Genomic DNA, 27,944 nt, shown 5'->3' with positions numbered 1-27,944 from the left:
ACCAAATAAAGTTATCTTTGTATTTGCGCGGTAAATTCAAATATGAAATTCTTGCATTTTGGGTTTTCTAGTTTTTCCAATATATACACTAATACATAATGACTTTGATCATAATTACAATAATGAATAAATGAATTAAATGTTCTATATCATTTCTTTAAACTGTTATGGCAATATTGGTGATTGCAAAATTAAAAGCAAAGGGCAAATAATCATTTTTTTTCAGGGATTCAGTTTTGAAAACTGAATATATCTTACAGTCTTTTTTGGAAAATAAAGCTCATTTTGGTCAAAGAAAGGAAAAAAGCTGCATTGTATCTTAATTAGTGTTACACGGAACTTAACTGGGTTGATCATTATCACCCAGGCATGACTTCGATATTCCAGGAGTTTATGACACTCTCTGCACCCCTGGAATATGTCAAAGCAAAATATTATCTAAACCCTTAAATAATCTAACAATACTCCATACACATCAGAAAAATGAGCAAAATATTGCACACATGTTGATTCTCATGAGGTTATTAGGTCGCAGCAAGAGATCAAAGGTCAAACATCAGCTGCCCAGATTTAACTCTAAGTAAATACTCGTTGAACTTTCTGAGCTGAAAGTTTGCAGATTTGTGCTATATGAATTTCACATAATATTCAATTATAGCATTTGGCTGAGGTCATTACCTGGATTTATCGACCCGAGAAAAGATATATTAACCGAAGACGCAGTCCGAGGTCAATATTTCTTTTCTTGGGTCGATAAATCCAGGTATTGACCGAAGTTAAAGGCTACAATTGTTTTATTATTTTACAAAACAGTAATGTAAGCAATCTGAAAGAAAAACACAACAAAAAAGCTTCGAAAGTGGAATGGTGCATTGTTTGGAGACACATCATAATTCTATTTTTAGAACACCTCCCCCCCCAGTCGTCCTTCAACAAAAATCATGCGCTCCAAGTCAATATCGGTTTTTATCGGTGGACACGTGATGCACTCCTGGCCAATCACTTGTCGGGAATAATATAAAAAAATAATAATGTGACATATCCTGTTTAGGTCAAATGCTCACTAGGGAGTCAAGCTTTAAAAACTTCTGCTCACTTTGTTTTCATTTAATTTGTATGGTGTTCAAAGTTTGTCTGCAAAGTTTGTTGTTAAAGCATGGTAAACAATTTACGGCTCTCAGTCATTCTATAAATATCTACCGAGTTAAACAATTAGGTAAACAGTAAAGGAGGTCGGGCAATATTTTATTGAAGACAGTGAAAAGGTCAATGTCCTTGCATTTGTCATCTTCAAATTATGATATTATTTTTACATGTAAACTATAATTAAATGTAATAATTTTAGTTTTGAGAATGGCTGTTTATGGTTCTACATATAGAGTACAAGATCAAATAATATTTGGTCATCCAGCACTTAAGACTTGTACTCTAACTCACCCTTACCTTCCACTGCATATACGTCCCTAACTCATCTCTAAGTCTCCTATCCCTGTAGATCTAGTGATGTAACTGTTGATTCAAACAAAGATGATGAATTTCCATGGTCATGACACCTGTTTTGGTTACCTATTAGCACTGTATGTCTTGAAATCGATTTAAGTTGAAAGTTAAAATTTAAACTAAACTGAAATGTACATATTCAACCACAAGATACATTTGAGTATATTCATTCAACCTCTTTTATTTCTTTAAAACCATAAAATCTTACTACAAGGAAACTACAGTTATATTGAAACTCCCAGCCACCGACTGTGGCACAAAAATCTTTTCAAGGTGTATCCATATTTCATCTATTCTCCTTCGCCATCTTTTTCAATATTTTCTCTTTAAAATCAAGCAATTGAACTATGTCTAAAATTTTCAGGAGCCAGGAGACAAATCTTTGAAAACTCTGGTCTTTTTTCCTTTTACTACTAAAATGTTCAAGAAAGGCCATCGCAATGTAGTGTACCGAGATACTCAACTATCTGTCCCTCCCTAAATCGATACATTCCATCCATTATGGTAGTTATATATATACATGTACCTCTCTAACCTCATATGAATATGGATTCACCATAGCAGTTATATGCCATTGTAAGTTAACATAAGTCAGTGTGTTCTAAAGTAGTAACTGTCTCGTCCTTTCATGTGACTTGAAACCTCCTTGAAGTGAATTTACATCAACTATAAGAATTCTTAAAGTTATGACATCAAGTGAAAATAGATTCCCCCTTGTAGGTCCAACAATAACCTGAAGACAAGATTCAGCCAATTGCTTTCACAATTAATAGGCTGATGTTGCTAAAAGTTAAGAGTTTTTTGCGGTGAATTTTGTGAGTTCCGACTAATTTGATGCCATTTAACACTCAATTATTATGAAATTATTTTTCATTCTGTTTCATGTGGACAGCAGGTATCGAGGTCATAACTTGTGCAGCTTTTCACCTTCATTCAGACACATCTAAATACAAACTATCTAATATCTCATAAAAGAACAAAGAAAAGGTTTGGGGTTAAAAGTCAAAGGTCAATGTCATTGTGGCTCAAAACACATTCTGGAACATAATCAAAGCCAAAGTTCAATATCCTCATTATCCAAGCCAAGACCAAAAATTGTTTTTGAGTTCAAAGGTCAAGGTCAGTACAATAATTTGCAAACCCACACATGGGCTAAGAACTCTATTCACTCCAGGTTCAAAGGTCAAGGTCAAGGCTTTCATTCTAATCACACACACTGTTGTTTGTCAGCAAATCTTGATTCATAGTTTTGGGATGTAATTTTAACACTTAAAATCTGCAAGGGTAAAGAACTAACGTCCAATAAGTGTTGAGAAAAGTTTAAACATGCATCTTCTAGGTTCCAGGATACAATCTGTTCAACTTATAAAAAACATCCTTTTTGTAGGTACTTTGCTAGTGCAACAACACCTGCATGTATACATCTCACATTACTTAGAAGTTTTTGTTCATGGACAAATTGTCAGTATCAATAATAGTAAAAAATACAGAAAACAATTATAGAAATGAAAATTTTATTAAGTCTAGTAATAATTATTAAATATGGTGTACAATATAGAAAGATGAGAATAATGTGGTAAATCAGTATATCTGTATAAATCTATAGTGTAACAGCACAAATACTGACTCCCCTTAACAATCAACATATTAATATAACAAAAATCACAAGTCAACATTTCACCAACACCAGCAGTCTCCACAGACACTGGGTATATAGAACTACGCCACAATACGGAGAGGTCTACACTGTTAGATTCATCTCCTGAATGTTCTACTTATTATAGTTAAGTTGACAACTAAACATGTAGGGCAAGTACTATAGCAGAAATAAATATATAGGGGTAGGTAGGTGTTTTTTTGTGGTCATTCCAACCAGAATTTTTTCTTACCTGGAGTATTTTAATTATAAGTGTTTTCCTGCCCTCTCTCCATATATTCATAACTAGAATAGTATTATGACTACATTTATGCTTTTATTAAAATAGAAAGAACTATAACCATTTCTTTTAAATGAATGGGGAATAAACTCAAACATTCATTGAAGAAAAATATATTATGACAACGTTTTACTTGATTTACACTAAAAACAAATAATCTCCTATTCATGTACTATCATATTATTTTTTTTTTCACATGTCCCCTGTTTACAGCCAAAGGGAAGTTTTACAATGATCTTTTCCGACTGGTTTTTGGCCTATGCTGGACTTTGAATTGTGAATATGGGCCTTGTCAGGCAAAAATAGGACTGAGTTTTTCTGGAGACCTTGATGCAGCTAAGTTGTGAACAAAAAGTTTTCCTTCAATCTCTCCTGACAAAATTTTGAGCACATTTTTTTTTATTACAGTAGTGTGGCTGATATTCGTCTCATCTAAGGTAAGATATTGACTTAAAAAAGCACTCAAAAAAGTCTTTTGACATTAATTAGAAAACTTGCTGATGTAGATAATTTCACTTAGGGAAGATGCAGTATTTATGTGAAGGTTTGATTAAGCATAAACTACAGTAATGGGAGTAAATTGAGGAGACTGCGTATAAAAAAAGATTATCATCATTTCACAGGCACGCAAAAGTGACCATCAAAGCACTAGTTGCACTGCTGTGGTCAAAGAGTATATAAAGTAACACGATAGCGGTCAAAGATTAATGTCTGCACTGCAGTACCTGTATGAATCGAGGACAGAATGACAGAGATTTCTACAAATGATGATTATACCTGATGTTTGGGACGAGTCCTGCAGTAATAAGGCCACAGATTCAGGACTTATTGCTTACATAAACATGACATATTATCTCGGCAGTGAGTTCTGTATAAAGGGCCAAATAAGGGGATGAATGCCAACACCAGTAAAAAGACTCTAACATGCGTTTTTCTTTCAAATAGAAATCCTGTAGGCAACGGTTCAACATTTTAACATAACAGGCAGTCAAACATCACAAAGTCTGGAAAATATCACAAAAACAAACAGATTTTTCAGTCAAAATTTTACAAGACATTCAGACGTAGAGCTATAACAACAACCTGATTTACAAGTTTCACACACTGCAAACTACAAATAACATTTTGTTTATATTATTTATTAAAGGAAAATAGTACAAAACTGATTCTGTCCATTAGAACATACATTAGATGTGATAGTACAGTAGCCTGTCTAATTACAAAGGAAAAGATTTCTTCTCTTGGTTAAGCAAGCATCTATGTGTCGAAAGTTCCTTCCTCTGTCATACAAAACTTGAACAAACAATCAACAAAGAGGTTATGTGTGTAATTTGAAAAGAAAACAACTTCAAAAACTATTCAATGTCATGCAAAAGTGATCTTATATGATCCAAGACCACTAATAATTATAAGGCTGATCCCACCTATCATAAACAAAAATGTCATTCTCCCAAATCTCACAGTACATGTTAATACATGCATTTCGAACTTGTATTTAAGATTGTAAATATATTACAGTACAAAGCAGTTATAATAAGCTCTATCCTATTATGACCACATTTAGCCATTAAATATAGCTCATAAATGATCATGGTAATGCTCCCTTCATATGGCTTATATGTACTTCATAAACTGTATACTTTTTCTTACGTATATTTCTCTTCTTTGGACCTTAATCTACCTTTCCAACAAGTAGACCCAATAGAATAATCTATTTGAACTGATTGCATTTCAACTGAACACATGCTGTAATTACCGATTATCTTTCAGCTATAATCAGAAACAATATTTGCCAATGGACATCCCATGATTTATAATCACACGTAAAATTTTAAACAAGAAAAAAGAGTTTCCAAATCTCTTCAATGGTGCTTGTTTCTAACCAGGCCGTTGTCTAGAATACTGTAATACTGAAGAGTTATACCCACTACGTATATATATTTAGCTATATACCCTGTGTTCTACTCTCCCACACCCTGCTGCTAATATTACAAAAACTGTACTCAAGATTACAAACAAATATACCACCAAACACACATATTTAACAAAGCTTTGATCCTGCACTCAGTGTCCCCAGGGAACATCTTCCCTGTAATGTCCTCTTTAATCCCGATACATCCCACAGCCAACCTGCTGTTCTCCCTATATGGCTGTTCCACAAATACACCATCCTACAGCTAGTTAAATGCTGCATTCCTATTGCTGCTTTACCAATCACACAACTTCCCATTGCAGTATGCTCATGTCCCGTCCTCCCGTGGAGATCAGACGCGAGTCATCATGCAGGAAGTTGACACTGGTCACATGACTACTATGCCCTCCATACACATTGCCTTTAGTCTGAAAAACAAACAAAAAGCTGTGAAGAAACTTTGAGCATAAATTCTGATCCTAATCATCTCCGAATTTAACTGAATGTTGGTGAAAATCCTACGTTTAGTATCAGACGAGATATAATTTGAAGGTTTTGCACTCTGCGACCCCTATTGGCTCCTACCCTCAGCCACATGAATTTAATATAGAATCTGATCCTCACAAGTTGATGATTACTACCAAGTTTCATTAAAATCTGACACATGTTTTTTAGGAAAAGTTGAAAAACGATTGTTTATGGATGACTGAGTTGGTCATATGTCCTACGACATACCTTGGGTTGACATGCTGGGTAACTGTACAGGTTTACTTTGCCAAAGTCATCAGCACTGGCCACCAGGTGGAGCTTACTGGAGCGGCAACAGTTGTTTACATCTGTGCCGTCAGCGTCATCTGGCCAAATGCCTAAATCACAAAATATTTACAGAAGTGTATACAAGGGTTTATTATACACAACAATGTTCAACTACATTATATTATACATATACAATCATGATCTATTCAATGCTCGCTTGAAGATTCTCTTCCTCAGGTTTGCATTATAAAATTAAGTTCTCCAACTTGCAATAAATATTTCGAAATTTAACAGTTTATTTCCTTGATTTCTGTGTTTAAAAAAGTTTCTCAACTCATTAACTCAGCTTAATTTAAAAGTACCACTCAGGTGTGATGACCATTATACATACCGGCAGTGTTGAAGCTAAGGGTACAGTTCTGTGTAGCCCAGGCCACATCCCTGAGGGAGGAGGCAGAGGTCACTTGTTTACAGCTTGGAATAGCCCCTGGAAAGTACAACAGAAACTCATGAGACAGGTATCATTAGTGGTTAGTCAGGAACCTGTTTAGTGTTAGAGAGGAAACTTCTTGAAAACATCAGCTTTTAGTAACTATGCTCTTAAACTTAATATAAAGTTCTGCCAATTATCATCAATACAGACATCCAAGGATGCTAGCCTCAACCTTTAATTTTTGTTTGGCTATGAGATTGACGTACAAACTTACAGAAATTATCAAATCATGATTTTGACCCACTTACAGAAAAGGACCTCATAGTCGCCGGAGTTGCTGACCAGGTTCTGAGCATCAGCTGACCAGTCTATGTGTGTAATAAAACTACTGTGTCCCTGAAACACAACACAATGTAATATAAATTATACTGTGTTTAGGGAATATAAACATAACAACTACAAGTTTGTTGAATTACGGAAAATCCATATTTTTCCTTCTACAAACCTTTTAAACAAACACATTTGGAGTTAAAATTGGCAGCAAATACTTTACTGGTCAACAAGTTTTCATTAAACCGATAAAAAAGATAATAAAAGCCTTTAATACATACTGAGCACCTGCCGATTCTGTTGTAGCGTCCATCATCCATAACTTCATATACATACACATAGTTGTCTCGAGAGCCAAGTGCCAGATACTTTCCATCTATTGAGAAACATACCAACATCGATACATAATCGGGTATATAAAGACAAAGATATCAACATAAGATCAGGTATCAAACGATGTCAATAAAGGTATGTAATCAGGTTCATAAATGTAACAACCACTTGTCAGTATGGGTGTAAAACTACAGTACACATGATAAAGTGTTATGGTCAAAGGGACACAACCCATTACAGATAAATGTTTGCTGGAATCTCCGAAGTACATGAGTAAGGGCCTGTTCGTTTATTTGGAACAACCGGTTCGTCTGTTTGCAAAATGTAACATTTTTGGGTATAAATCCTGGAGGACCTGAAAAAGTTGATGAAGGCCGTGCAAGGCTTTGTCAAGGCTCGCCTGAAAGCACCATCAGATTACTAAGTCAGACCTTATTTCATAAACAAACAACTCTGGTCTAACCAGTGCAACCTTGCATCGCGATAAACGAAAGCAGCCCATGTTTTCCTGGGGTTAACCATTTCACTACTGTAGACCATAATGGATACATCCATAACAATGCAAGGTAGAGTCATCTTAAGTTTCATAGGGGTGAAAGGGTTAACAGGAACCTTTTATTTGTGTCTTGCGAATCCTATCTGCATTACTTACCTGGTGAGAAAAGCAGGCATTCTATCTGTTCATTTCCATCTGTGTGGTTGGTGACAATCTCGTGTGTGGGTAGGTCAAGGACATACCAGCGTCCAGTCTCTGTACCAATGGCCGCCAGGTTACCATTGGGGTGGATACAGCAAGAGTGAGCGGCGTCCTATCAGTGAAATTAGCTAGAGTTAGTTTAACTCATCTTTATGTACATAGACAAATCATAAGACATTCCAGTATATTCATAATTAAAGAAAGTTGACCAAAAGGATGATACCACATAACTCCAATTCTAATATGCATTAAAAGCAGAACTTTCAGTTTAATACATCTTTATCTTTCAGTTTTCCAACAAGGATTATCTAAGAACAATGAACAAGAATGAGTGCGATACATACTGCGACTTCCTTTGCCCACACGACAGATCGTGTCAGACTGTCCCACAGGCGAACCTGTTTGTCTGAGCCACAGGTGAGGAACTGATTCTGGCTAGGGTGGGCAGCCAAGCCCCACAGCTCATCCATGTGGCCCTGTCAGGATATATACACAAACAATATTAGCATAGCTCAAATAATATTATCACAGCTCATAATATGTGGCCCTGTCTGGGCACACACATAACATTATCAGCAGGGCTAATCCATGTGGCCCTGTGAGAGTACATACTGAAATACCATTACCAATGTTAAACAAGGTTTCATTTAAGGTCCATGTTACCATGGTGACCTACCTGTACCACAGGATCAAGTTTCAGATCGATGGTTCCTTGAAGGATACAGTTCCTCGTAGTTCCCACCAACAACATGCCACCTTTGCCTTGACTCAGCATCCTTACTCCACCAAATGCTTCTGGGACCTGGAAAGGAAAATAAATTTTATCAAATGCTAATAATATAAGGAAGCAGAATGATAACAATCCAAAAATTTGAGAAATGTGTATCCTGCCATCACTGATTTGTATCAATTATTATTATAAGGACACCGATTCCTATTACAAGGAACTTCCTTGACCTCATCATTGACCCCTACCTCATTTTCAACTCCTGTTGGTTTGTAGTTGCTATCCCACTGAATAAGCTTGCGGTCCTTTCCACCTCCAGACACCAAACATCCATTTTTCATCACACACAACGAGAAGACACCCCCCTCGTGACTGCCGGTCACTGCCTGTGTGATTCTGTTGGTACCTGTGTAACATAAAGGCTGTATTGTTGTGCTGATATAACTTGACATAGAGGATAGGCAATTATGATGATAACCAGATAATCTGTGTAACATTATATTAAGCTTTTTCCTACTTTTTGTTTTCATTGTGTCCAATGAAATTGTGTCAGATGTCCCATTCTCTGAATAATGTACATTAACTATGTTTTTTCCCCACTACAATATGTTTAACAAAGACCAGTCGCTTTGTATAACAAAATGTTGAGGTGATAAAGATTTGTACATACATTGTTCTGACTTCTGGACTCACCTTTGCCCCATGTTCTGACTTCTGGACTCACCTTTGCCCCATATAAAGATGTTTCCATTGGAGTCGCCGGAGATCACTTCACCACTATCAGCAAACGCCAGGCACAACACGTACTTAGGTTTCTCATGTTTCTGTAACGAGTAAAACAAAACGTATATGATAATCACAACAGAACTGTTGAAGAGGCTTCAAGTATAATCATACATATTAACAAATAACTTTGACTGTAGGGATTCCAGTTCTGATATAGTAATTTAAATTACTACTATTGTATGTGTATCATGCAATGAGGTACTTACATCGAAGATGCCCTGTTTCCTTGCCAATGTGCCCCCTTCCATGGTCCAGAAATTGATTTGTCCCTTGCCACAGGAAATGATTGAGTTCTTCTCTGAGGGATGGAACTCTACTGCCAAGACAGGCTCAGTGGAGCTCTGAAACAGACAAGGTCGTACAAGGTCATAGTGAACGGTCTGATAATTGTCATGTAATCACTATGGTAACATGACCAGTCATGCAACATTATGTAGGAAGATATCAACACACATGCATCCTCAGGGAAAAGTAAATACAATTTTTAATACATGAAGTAAATCTTGCTGTGGATATTCTTTAGAGTAGATTAGTTTTTATTATTTTGCTGATTACATGTACTCCTTCCTATGAATTGGTATTTGAATGCAGCCTCTCTAGCCCTGGACATAAATTGAATCTTACTTATTATGCTTCCTTATCATTTAACACGAGCATTTTGTTCAAAACATGTGATAAAACTACTGATATCTGCACTACCATCACAAATTTGAAAATTAATATTACCAACCTTGGTTTCTGTGATACGACGAGGTGAGTCACGGCTTATGTCCCAAACAGATATCACATGCTCATTGGCATCGTCCACAGCAACTAGTTGATGGCCACCATCCTGCATTACAAACCAAAATTTTAATGAACTTAACCATCGAACATTTTAATGAAAATCAACAGGACAATTGTGACCGTCACAGGATGATATAATAGACATGCATTCAGTATTTGGATGGGAGCGTTGGAATGTGACTTTCTGTCTTTAGGATGGGAGTGTGGAATGTGACTCCCTGTTTTTAGGATGAGAGTGTGGAATGTGACTTTCTGTCTTTAGGATGGTAGTGTGGAATGTGACTTTCTGTCTTTAGGATGGGAGTGTGGAATATGACTTCCTGTTTTTAGGATGGGAGTGTGGAATGTAAATTCCTGTCTTTAGGATAGGAGTGTGGAATATGACTTATTGTCTTAAGGATAGAATTGTCCAATGTGACTTCTTGTATTCTGGATGGATCAAGTGTGGAATGTGAATTCCTGTCTTTAGGATGGCACTGTGGAATATGACTTCCTGTTTTTAGGATGGGAGTGTGGAATGTGACTTCCTGTCTTTAGGATAGGAGTGTGGAATGTGACTTATTGTCTTAAGGATATAATTGTCCAATGTGACTTCTTGTATTCTGGATGGATCAAGTGTGGAATGTGAATTCCTGTCTTAAGAATGGGAGTGTGGAATGTGAAATCCTGTTCTTAGAATGGGAGTGTGGAATGTGACTTTCTATCTTTGCAACCTGATTCTCAATTATCAGGATGAGATAATTGAAAGTAAGAATGGGACTGTAAACATTCATTTATACTTCTAATGACTGGAAAATGGAATCCTGTTAGTTTGGTAATGTGAAATGTAACTTATCTTGTATGTGGTTGGTTGGATGTGACTTACTAGTTTGGAGAAGGAGATGCAGCAGACAGCACGGTCAAACTCCCCCACCCCTACCACATGGATGGTGTTGAGGCTGACTGAGTCCCAGACACGGATGTGGGGCTGAAACAGATGACGGCAAAATGACCACATTTCTACACATATGCTTTAAAGATCTTTAATAAATGGCTGAACACCTGTTTAAGAGCACAATACACTGAATTTTCTTACCATAGCAGTAATAATAGTATGCATGCACCGGTTCTCCAAAGACTTATGCATTTTTAAAATATGAATGAAGATTACTATGCAAAACATGTCATGTTAAAAGATAAAAATAGAAATGAGAATATATGTACATGAAAACATTCTAAAAGGAGGTTACCTTGCTATATGTTAGATAGATTATGTATATATACTAATGTATACCTGTTATTTTAAATTAATTGCTAGAAAAAGCTAAAAAGGTCATTGACCACTTTCCTTGAGCTGAGACACAGGCAGTTGTAACAAGTATTGGACAACATCCTATTGTTTTGGCAGGGGACGAGAGATGACTGATAATTTATAACTTAATATTACTACAAACACTCCAACAGTTTAAAGGGACAACATCCCCTCACACTTTCCCTTCCACACCCTTAGGTTGCTTCTTATAGTTTATTAAATTTGTCAGATTTTCTGTATTAATAGCTTACAACAGGCATACCAGAATTTGGGCAACCCCCGTTCTGCAAATCAGATTTGAAGAATAGCACTCAAATCAGCCACTCGAACTTGGCAAGAGCTACGCAAATTAGTGCAACCACTGATGTGTTATTATTGTCTGCTAGTTTTGAAAACAAAAAAGGTTTTCTGAATTTGTAAGGATAGTTGCTGGTACCATAGGATCTTTTTTTGGGAATAAAACCCAAAATTTAAATGTCACTTGATTGCGTTTTATCATATTATTTTTTAAGGCTGACCATGAAGCCAAAGTTTTAAGAACCATGTCCAATTATCACTTTCTGTTTGCAGCAAACAGAAAAAGAAAATAATATATCATGCATTTAAAATAATATTGATAAATGAAATCAAGAATAAACATAGTATATCATGGTGCTTTTATAACTAATACTGTTATACACGTATATAGAGAGATATATAATGATTGATGCTAGAATTTCCCCAGAATCATGAAAATTTACCTGACACATGTACTGCAAAAGTGGCTGTAGAATAGTGAAGGCCATTCATGTTTTGAGTGGAAATAAAATGCATTATAGCTCCATATACAGGAGTACATATGGTTCGGGGGCATGTGCCCAATTATAGACTATTCAGTCTTTTCGTATTGCAGAGTTATCTTCTCTTGTGAGCAGGTATTGATTGTTACGACATTTGTTTATGAGAATAACGTCATCAATTTTTGAGAAAACGACGTAATTTTCTCACACAAACCAATGACTTAACAATCAATACCTGCTCATAAGAGAAGATAACTCTGCGATACGCAAAGACCGAATAGTGCTTGAAAAGAAACATTTGCTCAGATTCCTTTTATAGTTGCGAAACATTTGCTCAGATTCCTTTTATAGTTGCTTTGACCTTAATTTGTCACCCAGTAATCCCAAAATCAGTAGAGGTATTCCCCTTTCAAAGGGGTAATACCTATCTAAGTTCAGTTAGTATGGATGTTCCTTTTCCCAAGGGGAATCAGAAATTCAAGATTGTTTTAGATATGATGTATCACCCAGAAGACAAGTTTTCAGAAAGCAGGACTTTCCTAAAACTGCAGTCTCTTTACAGTCACTCTGACCTTCACCTTTGACTTAGTGACCACAAAAACAATAGGTTTTCCCCGTCTTAGGGGCATCATCCATCTAAATTTGGCATTTTTGTCCTATAGCTTCTTGAAACTAGCATTTTTGCCAAAAAAAATACCTTGACCTTGCCCTAAGTAACCTCAAACTCAATAAGGATCTTCCTCTTTCCAAGGGGCATTGTGGCTACCAATTTGTTTGAGATCTGATGTATCATTCAAGAAATATCATCAATTTTCCCTAGAATTTAAGTCTTTTTATAACCAGTTGATTTGACCTTTAATTGACCCTATCAACTATCAGGAAATACTTTCTAGATAAGTTCCAGTCTATGTACACCCTTGGTGCATCATTTACCCAAACACCGGTTTTTCAGATCATGTGTACATTCTGTTAGCCAATCCGAGTCCTTGTTACACACACTCTTTGGAATTATAAATATGTACAACATCTGGAAGTCCCCATCAGTTTCACAAAATACCACAATTTCACTCATTGTAAATTTTGCACCACCACAAATCACTTACCCAGTGCTCACGATCCTCAACAGGTATTTCTGTCTTTTTACCAAACTTCTTCAAACATGCAGGAAAACAGTACAAAGAAGGATAAGCAAAATCAAAATCACCATCAAGTGAAAAAGTCAATAAAATTTAAAATGGAAACGGACTAATTCAGATTCCTCAGAATTGATGTAAAATAACAAATTATGCTGTGATCATGCTCTAATATAAGCTAAATGAGGAAACCATTAAAGCTGGACCTCAGTGATAGGTGAAATCGTGCAACGATAAATACACAATGGTCAGTCTAAATTTATCCATATATGTACCACTTATACAGCATGCAAATATAGGTTGTTTACATATCAGAGAAAACAAGGATTCTTATCACTTAAAACTATTTATACTATAGATCTTTTTTATGACACCCTTTATGTGTATTGAAATTAATAATCTCTGTATACAGTTACTGAGGACTGTAGAACAGTTGGGTAGATTGTCACGCTCACTGGATGGAAATTGTTGTATGTTAATCCTCAATAAATTTACACGATGTATTGTTGAGTTGTAATACACTCTATATATAGATACTGTGCTGTGAAGTATTGAGGTCGATTCCCTTCATTTACAGATAAATGTACTGATGTTACAGTACTTTAAGTTAATATCCTCTACATATAAAGATGGTAAAGAAGTATTGGGTCGAGTAGTAGAGTAGTGAGATAGATTATTGCCCTCCGTCTATACTGGTGTATGATGTAGTTGCATGATTATACAGATACTGTGGAATGTAGAGCTGGATACTCACTATGTATAGAAAATGTTGTATGATGAGGTGCATTATACCGTCCATATAAATCGAGATATACCATCCTCCCTATACAGATATTGTGGAATGTAGAGCTGGATACTCACTATGTATAGACAATGTTGTATGATGAGGTGCATTATACCTTCATTATAAATCGAGATATCCCATCCTCCCTATACAGATATTGTGGAATGTTGAGCTGGATACTCAATATATATAGAAAATGTTGTATGATGAGGTGCATTATACCTTCATTATAAATCAAGATATTCTATCCTCCCTACACAGATATTGTGGAATGTTGAGCTGGATACTCACTATGTATAGAAAATGTCGTATGATGAGGTGCATTATACCTTCCATATAAATCGAGATATACCATCCTCCCTATACAGATATTGTGGAATGTTGAATTGGATACACTCAATATATATACACAGATGCATGTAATGTTGATTGTTGAGGTGGATTCTGTCCATAAAACTGGGGGAGTGGAGGATTATCCAACTAAACACTCACAACATAAATCAATATCAAAATGTACATTATACATCTATATATGATAACAGGTAAATAATTTAGAATGCTTAGACAAATAATCTTGCTGAATTGTTCAGAAGCATTTGTATATTTTTTCAATTACTTGCTTATCTATAGCAATAAAATTCACCGAAATCTCCCGAGATGACAACATCAAAATGAAAATTGCAGTTTTGGAATAAAGCACAATATATAAAGCCTCCACAATATTTAAACAAAAAGAATATGTGACCAGACTGCAGAGCAGCGTACCTTGCCTTCCACGCGGCTGTGGCCCGCCACCTGTCCCGACGCTACCTTGATCTTGTCAGGGTGAATCGCCAAGCTTCAAACAAAAATTCAAACCACTTCCAATCTCAATAGAAAAAAGATATTGCCACATTGTCTTCTTTCATTTTTAAAGGTGAACATTTTCTTACTTTGACCAATGATAATTTGTATATTGTGCGACATACTTAATGCCATCTGCATCATATGCATGGGTTAACATTGAGATTGACCACCAGATCAAATGATACTGGCCTTTTGTAATTTATTTTTTTAACTGTTTTCTTGATTTCTTTGTGATGTCAAAATGACTAAAATAAGAAATTCAAGTAATTGTATTTTATCCTAATTTTGATGTGAATACATATATTAAGAAAACCAATAGTTTTGAGGGCTTGTTCCATGCAAAATTAATGGGGTGTCAATTTGAAAAGGATATGGTGGTTATATGGGACGCCCTGTTCTCCTACCATTTGACATCGTCTGTGTGACCGACGTAGTGTCTTTGCGTGTTTTCCTCGATGTTGTGAAGGACGACAACTGCTGCCGAGAAATACACCATCTCTCCTGTTGGCAGGTAGTACAGGTTGGATCGGCAGTCACGCCCACGGTAACCATAGCTATGATCGTCAAGGAATCACAAACAAAATACAACCTTAAAAGGTACTACAGTCCATCAGACCAATGTAAAGATATTTCATTATATAGTGAGTTGTAGAATTAAAATAAAGTGTAACTGGTAATAAGTGTTTGGACAAATAAATATGACTGAGTTATTACTGATAGTAACATTCAATATGGTATATTTCTGTATACAATTGTGAAAGATAGTCTAAATCATGGCATTAAACAACAAAATATACAGACAACATGGGACTTTTTAGTTGTAGATACATTTATTTTAGAATTATGTTGTTTTGATCCACAATACAAATCAATTGTCGACTATTTGCGGGGTTTTCATCATTGTTAGTGACAAGTTCAATTGTGTTTTATGAACATAATGCTAAAGTCAAGGATACACCCACTCCAGGCGGAGTTTTTCATCAGGAGTGTCACTGATCTTGGAGATGTCATACTCTGTGATGGAACTTGGGCAGTACAGGTTTACTGGGCGACCACGCAGGTAGATCTTCAGGTAACCCTCATCTGTAACGATATAGTGTAACACAACAAATGAAATCCTCTATTGTGAAACTGGGGTTACAATCATTTTCCAGATGAGTTTGTGATTCCGTCTTAGACACAAGGACAGAATATTTTTCATTGTTACCGATAAATAATATGCATAACCACTCAGAGATAGCCAATTTCAGATTTGCAAATGTTAATCAGTTGTTTTGCTGTTACAAATTGGGTATATTGTTGATGTAAAGTGCAGCCAATATTAAAACAGATTATTTGTGTCAGTAAAATCACCAATAGACATCTGTAAGTCTTTAACTATAGGGGGTTACCATATTCTAATTTTGTTATTATCTGACATCTTAATTTTCTACAAATCACCAAATTTAAGCCTGTTTAACATCTTGTCAGTCTGTTGTAAAAACTATTTTTATCAACCAATTTAATTCCTTGTAACACACAAAAAAATATATCTAATTATACAAGGGGTATCTTCTGCAGATAAAGATTTACAAAGGAATGTAAACTTTCTCAATGCACAACAACCATATGAAGGTTGTTCATAACCATATATCTTTGTGTTTAATTATCAAATTTCCACTGCCATTACCAGGATGGGTATCGGGCTATGAACCTTAAAAGAAGAATTTCGTTGAGACTTATCAGTACAGGACCATTGTGAAGTGCTTTATGGGATATATTTTCTTGTATAGCTCATTAATTTTTTCTTTATGTTATGTTAGAGTAAAATTGAAATCGAAAACCAAAAAACTGCACTTGGAAGTCTCTCAAAAATAATCTATGAAAATTATTGAATTTGAGAAATCAACTTGAAGAGTTCTTCTATACTTGAGAGTAAAGGTTAAGCTTGATAAAAAAATGTTGAAACAATGATATCTAAATGACACAGAGGATAAAACAACAACAAATTTACAACAGACTTTGAGCCCTAAAATGCCCCTAGCATCTAAGATCAGTTTAGAAATGTTTTCAGCATATAGTTTTTCATAATCTTCATGGAAGTATTTTGACCATTATTTTTCCACATCCAGCAAGAGTACTTACTACAGCAACAAAACAGTATATGCCCATTGCATGCCATGCAGCATCCGTTTAGATTACATAACAAAATGTTGTACTTAAAACCTATCTGATGCAAAATGTATCAAATATTGAAAAAGAATTGTACTACATAGATGAAATATTTCTAGGTTGTGTTGAAAAAGGAAAACATACTCCATTTTATCTCACAAGCCAAAGGAATAAATCTGGCTTTACCATTTCTAAACTGTAGGCAAAGGGATGGACTCCTATCGATCCCTTTGCCCATATTACAAATTATCATTCAAAAACATTAAAAGAACAAGACCGATAACTATATATAAAGCGGGAAGCAAGACACAATTCAAGTATGCAATACTCTATCTTCCAAAGACAGATATGTATTACAAGTTTGGTGAAGTTAAGTGAAATCGAAGGAGGTTAGAACCAGAATATATTTGGTATCAAAATGAACAAAGGGCCATAACTCTGTTCACACAAGACCTGACTTTAGTATGTGACACTCCTTCTTCCTAAGCTATATAAATATAGCAAGTTTTGGTAATCATCAGTTAATAGCAAGAATGTTTTGTTCTGGACAAACTTTTGTTTCAAAAATGAACAAAGGGTCATAGCTCTGCTAAAAAAACCTTAAAAATACTGAAAAAAAAGAAGATTGATCAAATCAAGTTTCAACAAGATTATTCTATCAGTAAAGGCATAAGAGACAAGGAAAAGATATTGGACAAACAATGGTGTAAAGCACAGGCTATACCATAATGCAACTTGTTGTTGACTGGCGTATAGAAACTGATAGTGTATTTTAATTTCGTTTGTAAGTACCGTCACCTAAACACTTACCAATTACTGAGTACGACATGGATGAAAATAAAGGGTACACATATGAACACTGCCGTGTACACTAGGCAACAGATAAAGGTTTTTGTCTTTTGATATGTGTAAGCTATTCAGTTTTTATTTGATAGAATGGCACATTATTTTTTACGCAAATAATGAATCAACACATTCAATTTGAGGATACAAAAACCTGACATGTGCTTTCTTGATTTCTGTTATTATAAATGTTTTCTGAAAACTGTAGTATTCTTTTGAAAACGAGAATGACATAGGTCTCAGTGGTAATGCTGGCTCACTGGCCATAGAAGATTCCAATGATCAATTTTGAAAGATTTGAGATAAATTCTGAAATTGGTTTTCGAACAGTTCAGCTATGGGTTTGGTGGTTTGCTATTGCAATTGGGAAGGTTTGGTCTGTGGTCTTTGTAAAATCAGGGTCTGTAGTAAACTGAAAGTATCGAGTCAAAATTTTCAATTTGCGATAGAGTGACTTACCAGAGTTCCATAGTGGATCTTTTGCACTGAAACACAAAATGCAAACAAGATAATTAATTCTGAACGGTTTACCTCAAACTCAGTAATAGTTTAATAGGATTACATATAAGCAGATGCATTCTCTGCCATCACAGGAACTGTGTCACTTTACAAACTAATATGTATGATACACATGCATTACATTTCAAACACATACAGATGAGATAGTGATGGCATGCTGCCATATCAGATACCTTCAGTGAACATGATATATAGTACTGTGTTGCCAATTTGTCAGTATCATTTATTTGCATACGAGTGATCCTCACGATTGTTCAGGCTCCCGTTCAATATCATCAAAATGTGAAGGCAAGCCACATGATATACTTTGTACTAGTAAACTTGACTGGCTTTGTATGCGTAGCAGGAGACTAATATGTTCCTTATTAAATCCATATTCCTCATTACATTCATATCTTTATTCAAAAGAATCTATTTTGACACAAAAAGAGGAATTTTGACATTTATTCATTGTGCACAAAAACTATTAAATCACAGCAAGTCTGAAGTTAAAAATGAAACTTATTAAAAGAATGTCCACAAAACCTGGATTAGGATACTCCAAATCTGTCAAACTGGGATTCAGTGAAAGTCTTACCGTGTTTGAAAAGAAGATAACCTCCAAAAACTGACAATGAAAGAGAAATTCCCAAAAATATTACTTGAAGAAAAGAGAAAATGGAAAACAGGATTAAAGAAACCTAACTCAATAGAAATCAAAAACTAAAGTTTGTACAAAACACCGTTTTCCAAACTAACCAAACCTAGGAAATATTTAAGAGATACCATTTTCCAAACTACTAAAAAGAAAATAAAAACATTAGAAACAGAATTTAGCATTGCTACACAATGTCTTTACTCAACAAAGTGACACAACTGAAGGGAGTAAAACCTACAAGTGCACGTTTAAAGGAAATCTGATGGAAATTTTGAGACTGGTTGTTCAGATAAGATCGTAAGGATTCAAGTACACAAACAGTGATTACTCTGTAATTGATCAATATGTTTGAAACAACTTTTTATAATGATAGCAAACCCTATCAGATTGACTGTAACTAACATACCTAGTTTGTAACAATGCAAGCTAGCCTACAAAGTGTACTGCTGTAATTACTCAGTAACTGATCGGGAGATCAATAATCCTGGTACATACTAACATAACTATAAAAACCTCGCAAGTTCTACGGCTATCTGATGGAAACGGAGAGACAAGTTGTCCAGATATGCTTTTATATAAGTTTATAAAGGGCAATAACTCATTAATTCATTCACCCCTGAAATTTCATAACAAACTATTCCAAACCTTGAACTGGAGGAGTTCAAATGTGTCTTCAAGGGTGAATGAGTTAAACAGTTATGGGCTCAATATGTTTTACCCAAAGACTTAAACCTATTTTTAACAGAATCAGATGGAAACTGTAGAAGTATTCCAGGCAAAATATTAATTGATGATCATGACTATATAATGTCCTGCTAAAATGGGCATATAAGATTACTGATAGGTATGACACCAGTCAGGAACATTTCTATAATGTATATGGGATGTTGACAGCCCACAGGTACTAGCCTCGTCTGTCAATACACCTGTAATATATTGACAGACAAGGCTAGTACCTGTGGACAGCCTAGTCTCACTCAACTATTTACCTCCTTTTAGTAAGTTTCCCAGAAACTGAAGTTTCTTTATGTTTATTCTGTCTATTAAAACATGGGATTCACGAGTGTCAGAGGTGGCTTTATATAATATCTGTAGTCATTTGAATAATATATAACCTGTTTTCTCATTTTTTTCTATTTACGTAGTGAAATATATTAACAATGTGTTTATGTGATAAGAATTTGAATGCACACTACCATTGTCAAACACTGAATAAATATGTTCTTAAGCATTCATGCATCTGACCAATTTCCTAGCATCTAGTCAGAATGAGCAGACAACATGATATGTATATTTAGTAAAAATGAAAAGTAATTGTAAATTGTACTACAGTAATAAGAAGAAAATAACAAACTTCCTGGTTTGTTTTCTAAATGTAGAAAGTAGGTATAATCTTGAATATATGACAATCTGCTAAAAGAAGAATATATAATTGGGGGAAAATATAATATTTCAAGCAAAAACTATATATGCTAACTATGTATATAAATGTCTATTTTTGGCATGGGTATATAGGTCAAAGTCAGGTTTATATAGGACAAGGTCAGCATTTGTCTCCTGTTGAGTGGGGCAGCTGCAGATTCTGTCTATAGTGCACTAATGCAATGTATTGAAAATTACAAATGTATCAATCTAATCAAGGTTTAGAACTTAAATGGCTGGATAGACAGGAATAAAGTGGTCAAGAGACATTTTGAAAACTCAAAATAGCAAGTTCAATTTCAAAAGTAAAAGCAAAAGGGTCTAATCAAAGGAAAACAATACCATGTTTTAATGATATTGATAAAATATTCAAATTCAAACAAGGATATCTGCACAGGGAAAAATATTCAAATGCATAAATGGATTTAATATCCGCGCTAGCCAGCCATTGAAGGTCTGCCACCGCCTAACAAGGGTGGCATGCTACCAGATTAGGAGCTAGACTCCCACAGCACACAAACAGCAAGAAGGCAATGGTCATGTTAGCAGTAAAGCCGAAAGATTAGCAGTATCAACTGTACTCCAGAGAGAGACAAGGTCACATGTTTTACCCTCGATGGTTTGACCGCAACAGCAAGCTGCTCTGGGAAACGCTACGTCTAAAACAGCAAAATAAGTCATGTTCATCTAACACTGCACTCCAAGGGCAGATAATCATGTAAAAAATTGGCAAGAGTTTAAGGATCCCATACCACTGCAAAAAAATATATCTGTATTGGAAACTTTTATTTTTGCGACAACACTATAGTTTTGATAAATCATTTCTAAAAAAAATGATAATAACGAACAAACAAAAAACGAAATAAACAAACAAAAACCAACAGTGTTTTTAGTGCAAAAATGCCATGGAGCCAGAACAGGATTCAAACACTGGGCCTCCGATCATTATACTATTGATCCAACCAAGTGAGCTACTTGGTCAACAGTAGTACATCTGAAACAAATTTAAGCATGTACTAAAAGCTACATTGGAATTCCTTTTTGTATTTTTTCTGCAGTTAGACAGGGATCCTTAAAGGGGAAAAAAAAAACCATCAAGTGACTTGTTTCACTTTCATTTCAGCAGACTGCTTACAGGAATATTATCTTCTGAAATTGAACAGTATTAATATGTCAGTCCAAAAAAATTAAAACAACACCACTTTACTTGTCAGATTTGCTGCACTATTATTTCCATGTTAATTAAAGGCAATAGGAAAGACATTCTGTTTAAGTCCCTATGGGTGAATATTGTTACCAAAGAAAACAAAGATCAAAGGAAATCATAAGGATTGAAACATTTCCCCATATCTTTAAATTGGCGTATATATGTATGTAATTAGATTTTTGGTCTGTCAATAACCACAAAATCTGTAGTAGAAATGTTTCTTGCAGGCCAGCTGAATTGATACCATATAGCTCAAAACAATATAAAAACACATAATCCAAGTCCCAATCCATAAAATATGGACTCTTTCCTCTGTGTGAGCTCAGCACACATTGCAGGTAGGTACAGGTGTGCAACATTGTATAATTAATGGCCTGTCATAAAGTTAACCTTACCGATGCTGGTATGTATATTATCTGTGTTATGCTGATTACTATATCACCTTGGAAAGCTTGAAGAGAATGTTGTTAAATGTAACAGTTTTACCTGGGAAACAAGCGGTATGCAGGTTCTTAAACTTAAATGCCATGTTTCTTTTTTCAGAGGTGAGGTTGGGATAGTGTGTTACATATTAGAGCAGTATTTTACCTAGGAAAGAAGGTTTGTGCATCGGTGCTGAATTGTAATTGCCATACTTTACCTGAGAAAGGAAAGGTGGGAATGTTACATATTACAGCAAAACTTTAATACTTTGTCTGGGAAAAACTAGGGTATAGGGTAGGTTAATCTTTTCATCACCTAGAAAAGTAACATTGTATGCCTCTTAAAGACGATTGTTCAATTCACTAAACAAGCATACACGATACATACACTAGTTTGTGCTAAATATTGAATCTAATGAAATAAGTAAAAAAATTTAAATGATGAAAATATTTTTATAAACAGTAAATTCAATGTATGAGGATTGAACAGCTCTCAGTTGGTATTCATTGACAATCGTGACAAATTCAACATGAAGTGCTGGTACCCTTTGTGGAATTTTAACTATGAATGTCAAATGATAGTAGTTTAATGTTTAAATAATTGCTGATTTCTATTTTTACCTGGAATTGTTAAACACAACTATAAAGAAGGACGGCCAAGGTGAGAGGCATGGAGAAATATCAGATAATTATCAATGTCACAGGGGCTAAGGGTTGAGGATGATATATGTGTAGCTGCTATTTTTTAGAATAGGTGTTTGGGGGGGTTGGAAAGGGGAAAATGGCAGACTGTGAATGATGGAACATTACTGTTATACATTACTGATATAGATGGGAGATATGTAACTGCTGTGGGAAAAGGAAGTGTTACTTAAAACTGCTCTGATGAAAGAGGTGGCTACTATGGGCAACAGTTGGCATGAGGAAACACCATCAATAATTAAGGGCCTCACTCTATGTAACTGCTCCTGTTGTATGCCTGGACATGCAATAGAGTAATATCACCCCCAGCATGTCACGTTACCAAGCACATCATAGTACATGAAAGGCATCATAAAGTTGCCTTTTGCAAAAATTATTCATTTCTAAATTAACGATAAAAGATAAATAAAAATTATTTGCAATGTTGCTTGCTAGATAACGTCAATATTTATTAATCTCGCAGGCCACCTGAAAGTGTTTACATGCATCCAATATTATTTTTTTCCTTTTCATTTTAACTGATGATAAATTGATACATTTCCAATGCTCCAACATACTCCTACATATATAATGATATATACCAATGGTATAGCAAGATACATGTACCAAATCAACTCAGTCCACAGTAAGGTCTAGCGACTAATAGGGTTGCAATGTGTTCGCAATGATCACTTTGCACCATTAGGTCAATTAAATATCCCAGTGATATTGTTTCAAAATAACTTAATTTGATCAGTTCATAAAAGTGTTTCATTTATTTTCAGAATATTTGCTCAGAGTTGTAAATGCCTTGGTTATGAATTTATATTATCCAAATTTACTTTAATTTTGTCAATGCTGAAGTGCATTAAAGCACATTTTTTCACATCCTAAACATTACCTATTTCAAAGTACAAAAAGTATCATCACAGATTACCATCCAAACACCTTAACTGAGAATCTATTTAACCCCTATGAAGAACTATGGAGTTGTGCGTCACTGAGTATACCATCCTATCTACAATGTACAACAATAAGTCCCTAACAGAGTAACATCCCAACACGGTCACATACATTGTATTACACATACATCGTATTGTACATACATTGTATTACACATACATTGTATTACACATATTACATTTTATTACTCATACAATGTATCACTCATTCAGTGTATTGCACATTCAAATTCAAATTTCAAATTCATTTATTGACTTTGAGCGTTACAGCTCATCAGTATGTACACAATACATATAAATACAGTGGCAGACACTGCAATAACGCAGTGGAGAATGGACAAAAAATGCATGTAGTTACATATATTTTAACATTATATCATGCTATTCCTCAACTGGGTGGCATCATATATATATTTACTTAACATAGGTAATTCTTTAACGTTCGTTGTGCTTAATAATTGAATCAGCTTGAAAACAGATGGTTTTTTCCAGTAGTACAATTTTATACGTCTTTCTCTTAAAACTTGATAAAATGGACAAATGAACAAAAAATGGTATTCGTCTTCAATATCTTCAGAGTTACAAATTCTGCATATACGTTCATTTCTTACAATGTTTCGATATCTCCCAGTTTCAATATACAGCGTATGCGCTGATAAACGTAACCTGGTTAGAGCAATTCTATTTCGCTTTGGAATATATTTACATAAATATTGTTGTAATGTTAAATTATCAACTAAATGTCTATACAAAAAACATTTCGAGGAATTCTCTAATAATTCAAACAATTCTTGCCGTGCGTTATCAAAGATTCTCTGTTTAATAATTGGCAGGGCTTCAGACGAGTTCACATTATTTTGATTCAGCCACACTTCGCCAAGACCGAGTGAAAAAAGTTTGTCTTTCACAAAAGTTACCCAATTAAAAACAGTATTTCGCTTTGGCATATACATGATTTCATCATAGGCAGTTTTAAGAACACAGTTCTTAGTATTTAAAAGCTTGAACCAGTACTTAATTAAATTATAGCGTCTGGTATGTACAATCGGTAATCTACCCAATTCAAAATAGATCATTACATTACATGTTGACTTCTTAACACATAATATCCTTTTGCAAAATTCCAGGTGAACTTTCTCAATATCTATGCCTTTGCACGAGCCCCATACCTCAGAAAGTACATTTTGTATTTCCCTAATTCTTATATAGTAACATAGAGTCCATCACCAAGTATAGTACCCATAATCTTATATAGTGACACCCTAACAACTATCTTCTATCACCTAGTCCCTCATCACATATACTACTCTAACCAATACCCAACAGTTAACAACACCTGCTGATGAGCAACAGGAAATGAAGACTTCATTAGATACAGTTATGGCAAGGATTATCTTTAAAATATATGAATGACTGACCTGCGTTTCTTCTTTCCCTTGAATCTAGTAGCCATCTTCCTGTATAACTTTTGTCAACCTAAATTCAGTTATGAGGTAATATCCTCTGTCCAGACTACACCCACACTGGTTACAGCACTGTCACAATACACACTATACACAGCATATGATGAGTCCCGTGTTATGCAGCAGCAATCTGGCCATACAATTAAACCCTCTGTAAGGAAGAGGCTTCACTGTGGGTTAGCTTCGCAGGTGGACAGGTAAATAGACAGCGTACCTATGGGAGCTTGACCCATCGCAACAGTAGATTGATCAACCATGTACACTACACAGGGCACTTATCCCTAATGACATTCTCATTAATACTGCATCTGTCTCCTTTGTTTGAAGAGATTTAATCTGTAGATTCAGTAGATATACTTGTATGAGGACACGAACCCATCAGAATTATCAACAACAGGCCCAAGGGGGCTTAATGCATACCTGCCAACTCTTTCTATTTAAGGGGAAAGACTGCTGACTTTGGACCCTAAAATTGGGCATTTTCAACCAGTGAACTATTCCTATTTCCAAACATCTGATGATTTCACCTGAAAGAACAGCTCATTTAAAAGTGTTCATTTTCCCCTAGGGTGTACATACACACATTATATTTTTGAATTCAATTCTGATCAAGTGTAATCTCCCCCATGGAAATTTCAACAAGAATGTTAATGCCCCATCAGATTTATGACGTAATGAAATAAACAGATACTCTACGAGACAATAATAATATGACACTTCCCAAAAAGTTCAAAACAGACTTTCACTATCACTTCCATGATGGCCATATTGGATTTATAATAGATTCCAAAATAACAAAGACTGGTCAGGACCATTTCCTTATCAATTCCATTAAGTTTCAGTGACATTAGTTCAGTATAATTTGTGTTTAAATTCCAAATAGATTTTCAAAATGGCTGTCACTGTAGCCATATATGATTTCAAATAGGCTTCAAAATACAACAATTGGTCAGAACCATGTACTGATCCTTTTAACAAAAGTTTGGGCAAAACTTGTTTGGTATAAAATGATGTAAAAAGATTAAATTGCACGGATGCCAGATGATACATGAAAGCATGTAGCAATAGCTTATATGATTCTCAAGTGTTTTTCTTTACTGAACTTTGATCAATCTTAACCACACATACCAAATGTGAATTAGCCTTCAACCTTAATGGTTTCTAAGTAGAGATTTATTCAGTTTGAAAACAAGCTTCGCTACTATGGAAAATTGACTGGTTAATATGGAACCTGTCTTGTTGCTATGGACATGAAGTAACATTGATTTGTGAAAGACTTGGTAATATCCATTTGAATGTAGACTTCAAAACCTAAGAAATTCTTGATCCGATTAGTGTGCTATCGTCTCTAAAATGTTGAGCTGAACCTGTTTCCTTGGATATGGTTTCATTTCCCATTTAATCATATCAGGTATCACTAGGGTCTACATCATACACAAGTCAACTACACTCCCAGTATTAACACTGATGACATTTGAAATGGAAGTGGTCCTAGTTAACAGGTACAGCAGACTGTAGCTAGTAGTCCAATGGGATCTGATAGGGCTATGCACCATGGCAATACATGTATACATTATTGTAATCAATACTAGTCCCTATAGTAGGTTCATTCTCAGAAATGAGTCTGATTAAAAATGCATGATGGGAAGGTCACGTTATCTAACAAAACTTGCCAGGAACACTATACTGAGAGAAATAACAAGATGGTGAACAGATTTACCAGTGGACCATTTAGTAATTGTACCAATAGATAAACAAGACCATGATTTTTAAAGCTGCGATCCAATAAACAAACACTTGTTGATAGACAAACAAACTGCATGTGCATGGCAACTGAAGCTCAGCAACCAAAATATTTACAATGTTTTTGTTATTCGTTTCCATGACAACTGAGCCCAAGAATATATTATTGGATAGCCACAGGCACTCAGAGAGAGACCTACAATCTGTAATGGTCAGTCACCAAGGCAACAGAACACACTGGTCAGTGTCTCAACAAGGCCAGACAAAATTTATCAGATATATTGATTTCCATCCTGTTAATTAGCTAGGTACAACCAACCATGGCCACAAAGCCATCAGAAGTCTGGATTTCCTCTCAGACAAGATCAGTGAAATACACCTACTATAAATGAATTCTGTATCAAGTGTGAATTATATTTACATATTAATATAGGAATAACCCCCAAAGGATATATGACAGCAACACTTACTCCAGCAATGCTGAAATTCACACATATTTTATTATGGGTTTTTTCAACGGAAAGAGGTCTGGTTAATAACAGTTCAGTATGTACTACAGATTAACCTGATCACAAGCCTATAGATTTGTAATACAAGTCACTGCTAAGTCCAATATGACATGAATTTATATCATATTTATAATGCTATATTTATTGTGTGGGTTGATCCATCATGGACTTTGGAAACACTGTCTGGTTGTTTAAAATCTGATTACCTTAACAACAACACAAAACATTAATCAAAACCTTAGTTTAATTTATGTCCGGATATATTGAAATTGGTAACTAAATTAAAATGTATAGTAATTAAAAACTTTTATCTGAAAACAAAAAGTACAGAAAAGTTTGTTAATTTTTGATATTT

The 27,944-nt window shown here is 35.0% G+C and overlaps 1 protein-coding gene across 9 annotated transcripts in view; it reads right to left on the bottom strand.

Annotated features, from left to right (window-relative positions):
* Nucleotides 1-2,997: 2,997 nt before the first annotated feature.
* The window catches only part of LOC110441891 (echinoderm microtubule-associated protein-like 2), a 44,956-nt gene continuing 20,009 nt past the window's right edge, over nucleotides 2,998-27,944 (bottom strand). For 6 of the 9 annotated variants that reach the window (XM_021485187.1, XM_021485193.1, XM_021485192.1 and 3 more), the window contains 19 exons: nucleotides 21,214-21,261; nucleotides 18,484-18,509; nucleotides 15,987-16,113; nucleotides 15,435-15,584; nucleotides 14,950-15,022; nucleotides 13,371-13,418; nucleotides 11,063-11,164; nucleotides 10,142-10,243; nucleotides 9,618-9,752; nucleotides 9,350-9,449; nucleotides 8,874-9,031; nucleotides 8,575-8,700; nucleotides 8,243-8,374; nucleotides 7,854-8,010; nucleotides 7,150-7,244; nucleotides 6,847-6,934; nucleotides 6,497-6,592; nucleotides 6,085-6,215; nucleotides 2,998-5,777 (listed from right to left, as the gene is read on the bottom strand). In XM_021485187.1, coding sequence (XP_021340862.1) covers nucleotides 5,652-5,777; nucleotides 6,085-6,215; nucleotides 6,497-6,592; nucleotides 6,847-6,934; nucleotides 7,150-7,244; nucleotides 7,854-8,010; nucleotides 8,243-8,374; nucleotides 8,575-8,700; nucleotides 8,874-9,031; nucleotides 9,350-9,449; nucleotides 9,618-9,752; nucleotides 10,142-10,243; nucleotides 11,063-11,164; nucleotides 13,371-13,418; nucleotides 14,950-15,022; nucleotides 15,435-15,584; nucleotides 15,987-16,113; nucleotides 18,484-18,509; nucleotides 21,214-21,261 — 2,020 coding nt within the window. In that variant the 3' untranslated portion in view covers nucleotides 2,998-5,651. Of the gene's footprint in view, nucleotides 5,778-6,084; nucleotides 6,216-6,496; nucleotides 6,593-6,846; nucleotides 6,935-7,149; nucleotides 7,245-7,853; nucleotides 8,011-8,242; nucleotides 8,375-8,574; nucleotides 8,701-8,873; nucleotides 9,032-9,349; nucleotides 9,450-9,617; nucleotides 9,753-10,141; nucleotides 10,244-11,062; nucleotides 11,165-13,370; nucleotides 13,419-14,949; nucleotides 15,023-15,434; nucleotides 15,585-15,986; nucleotides 16,114-18,483; nucleotides 18,510-21,213; nucleotides 21,262-25,292; nucleotides 25,425-27,944 lie in introns of those variants that run through there. The other 3 variants (XM_021485195.1, XM_021485191.1, XM_021485190.1) reach the window with 3 other exon arrangements.

Source organism: Mizuhopecten yessoensis, unplaced genomic scaffold (genome assembly GCF_002113885.1).
Source record: "Mizuhopecten yessoensis strain PY_sf001 unplaced genomic scaffold, ASM211388v2 scaffold716161, whole genome shotgun sequence".
Lineage (NCBI taxonomy): Eukaryota > Metazoa > Mollusca > Bivalvia > Pectinida > Pectinidae > Mizuhopecten > Mizuhopecten yessoensis.
The sequence above is the reverse complement of the archived record's forward strand: the minus strand, read 5'-3'. Positions and strand labels throughout refer to the sequence as shown.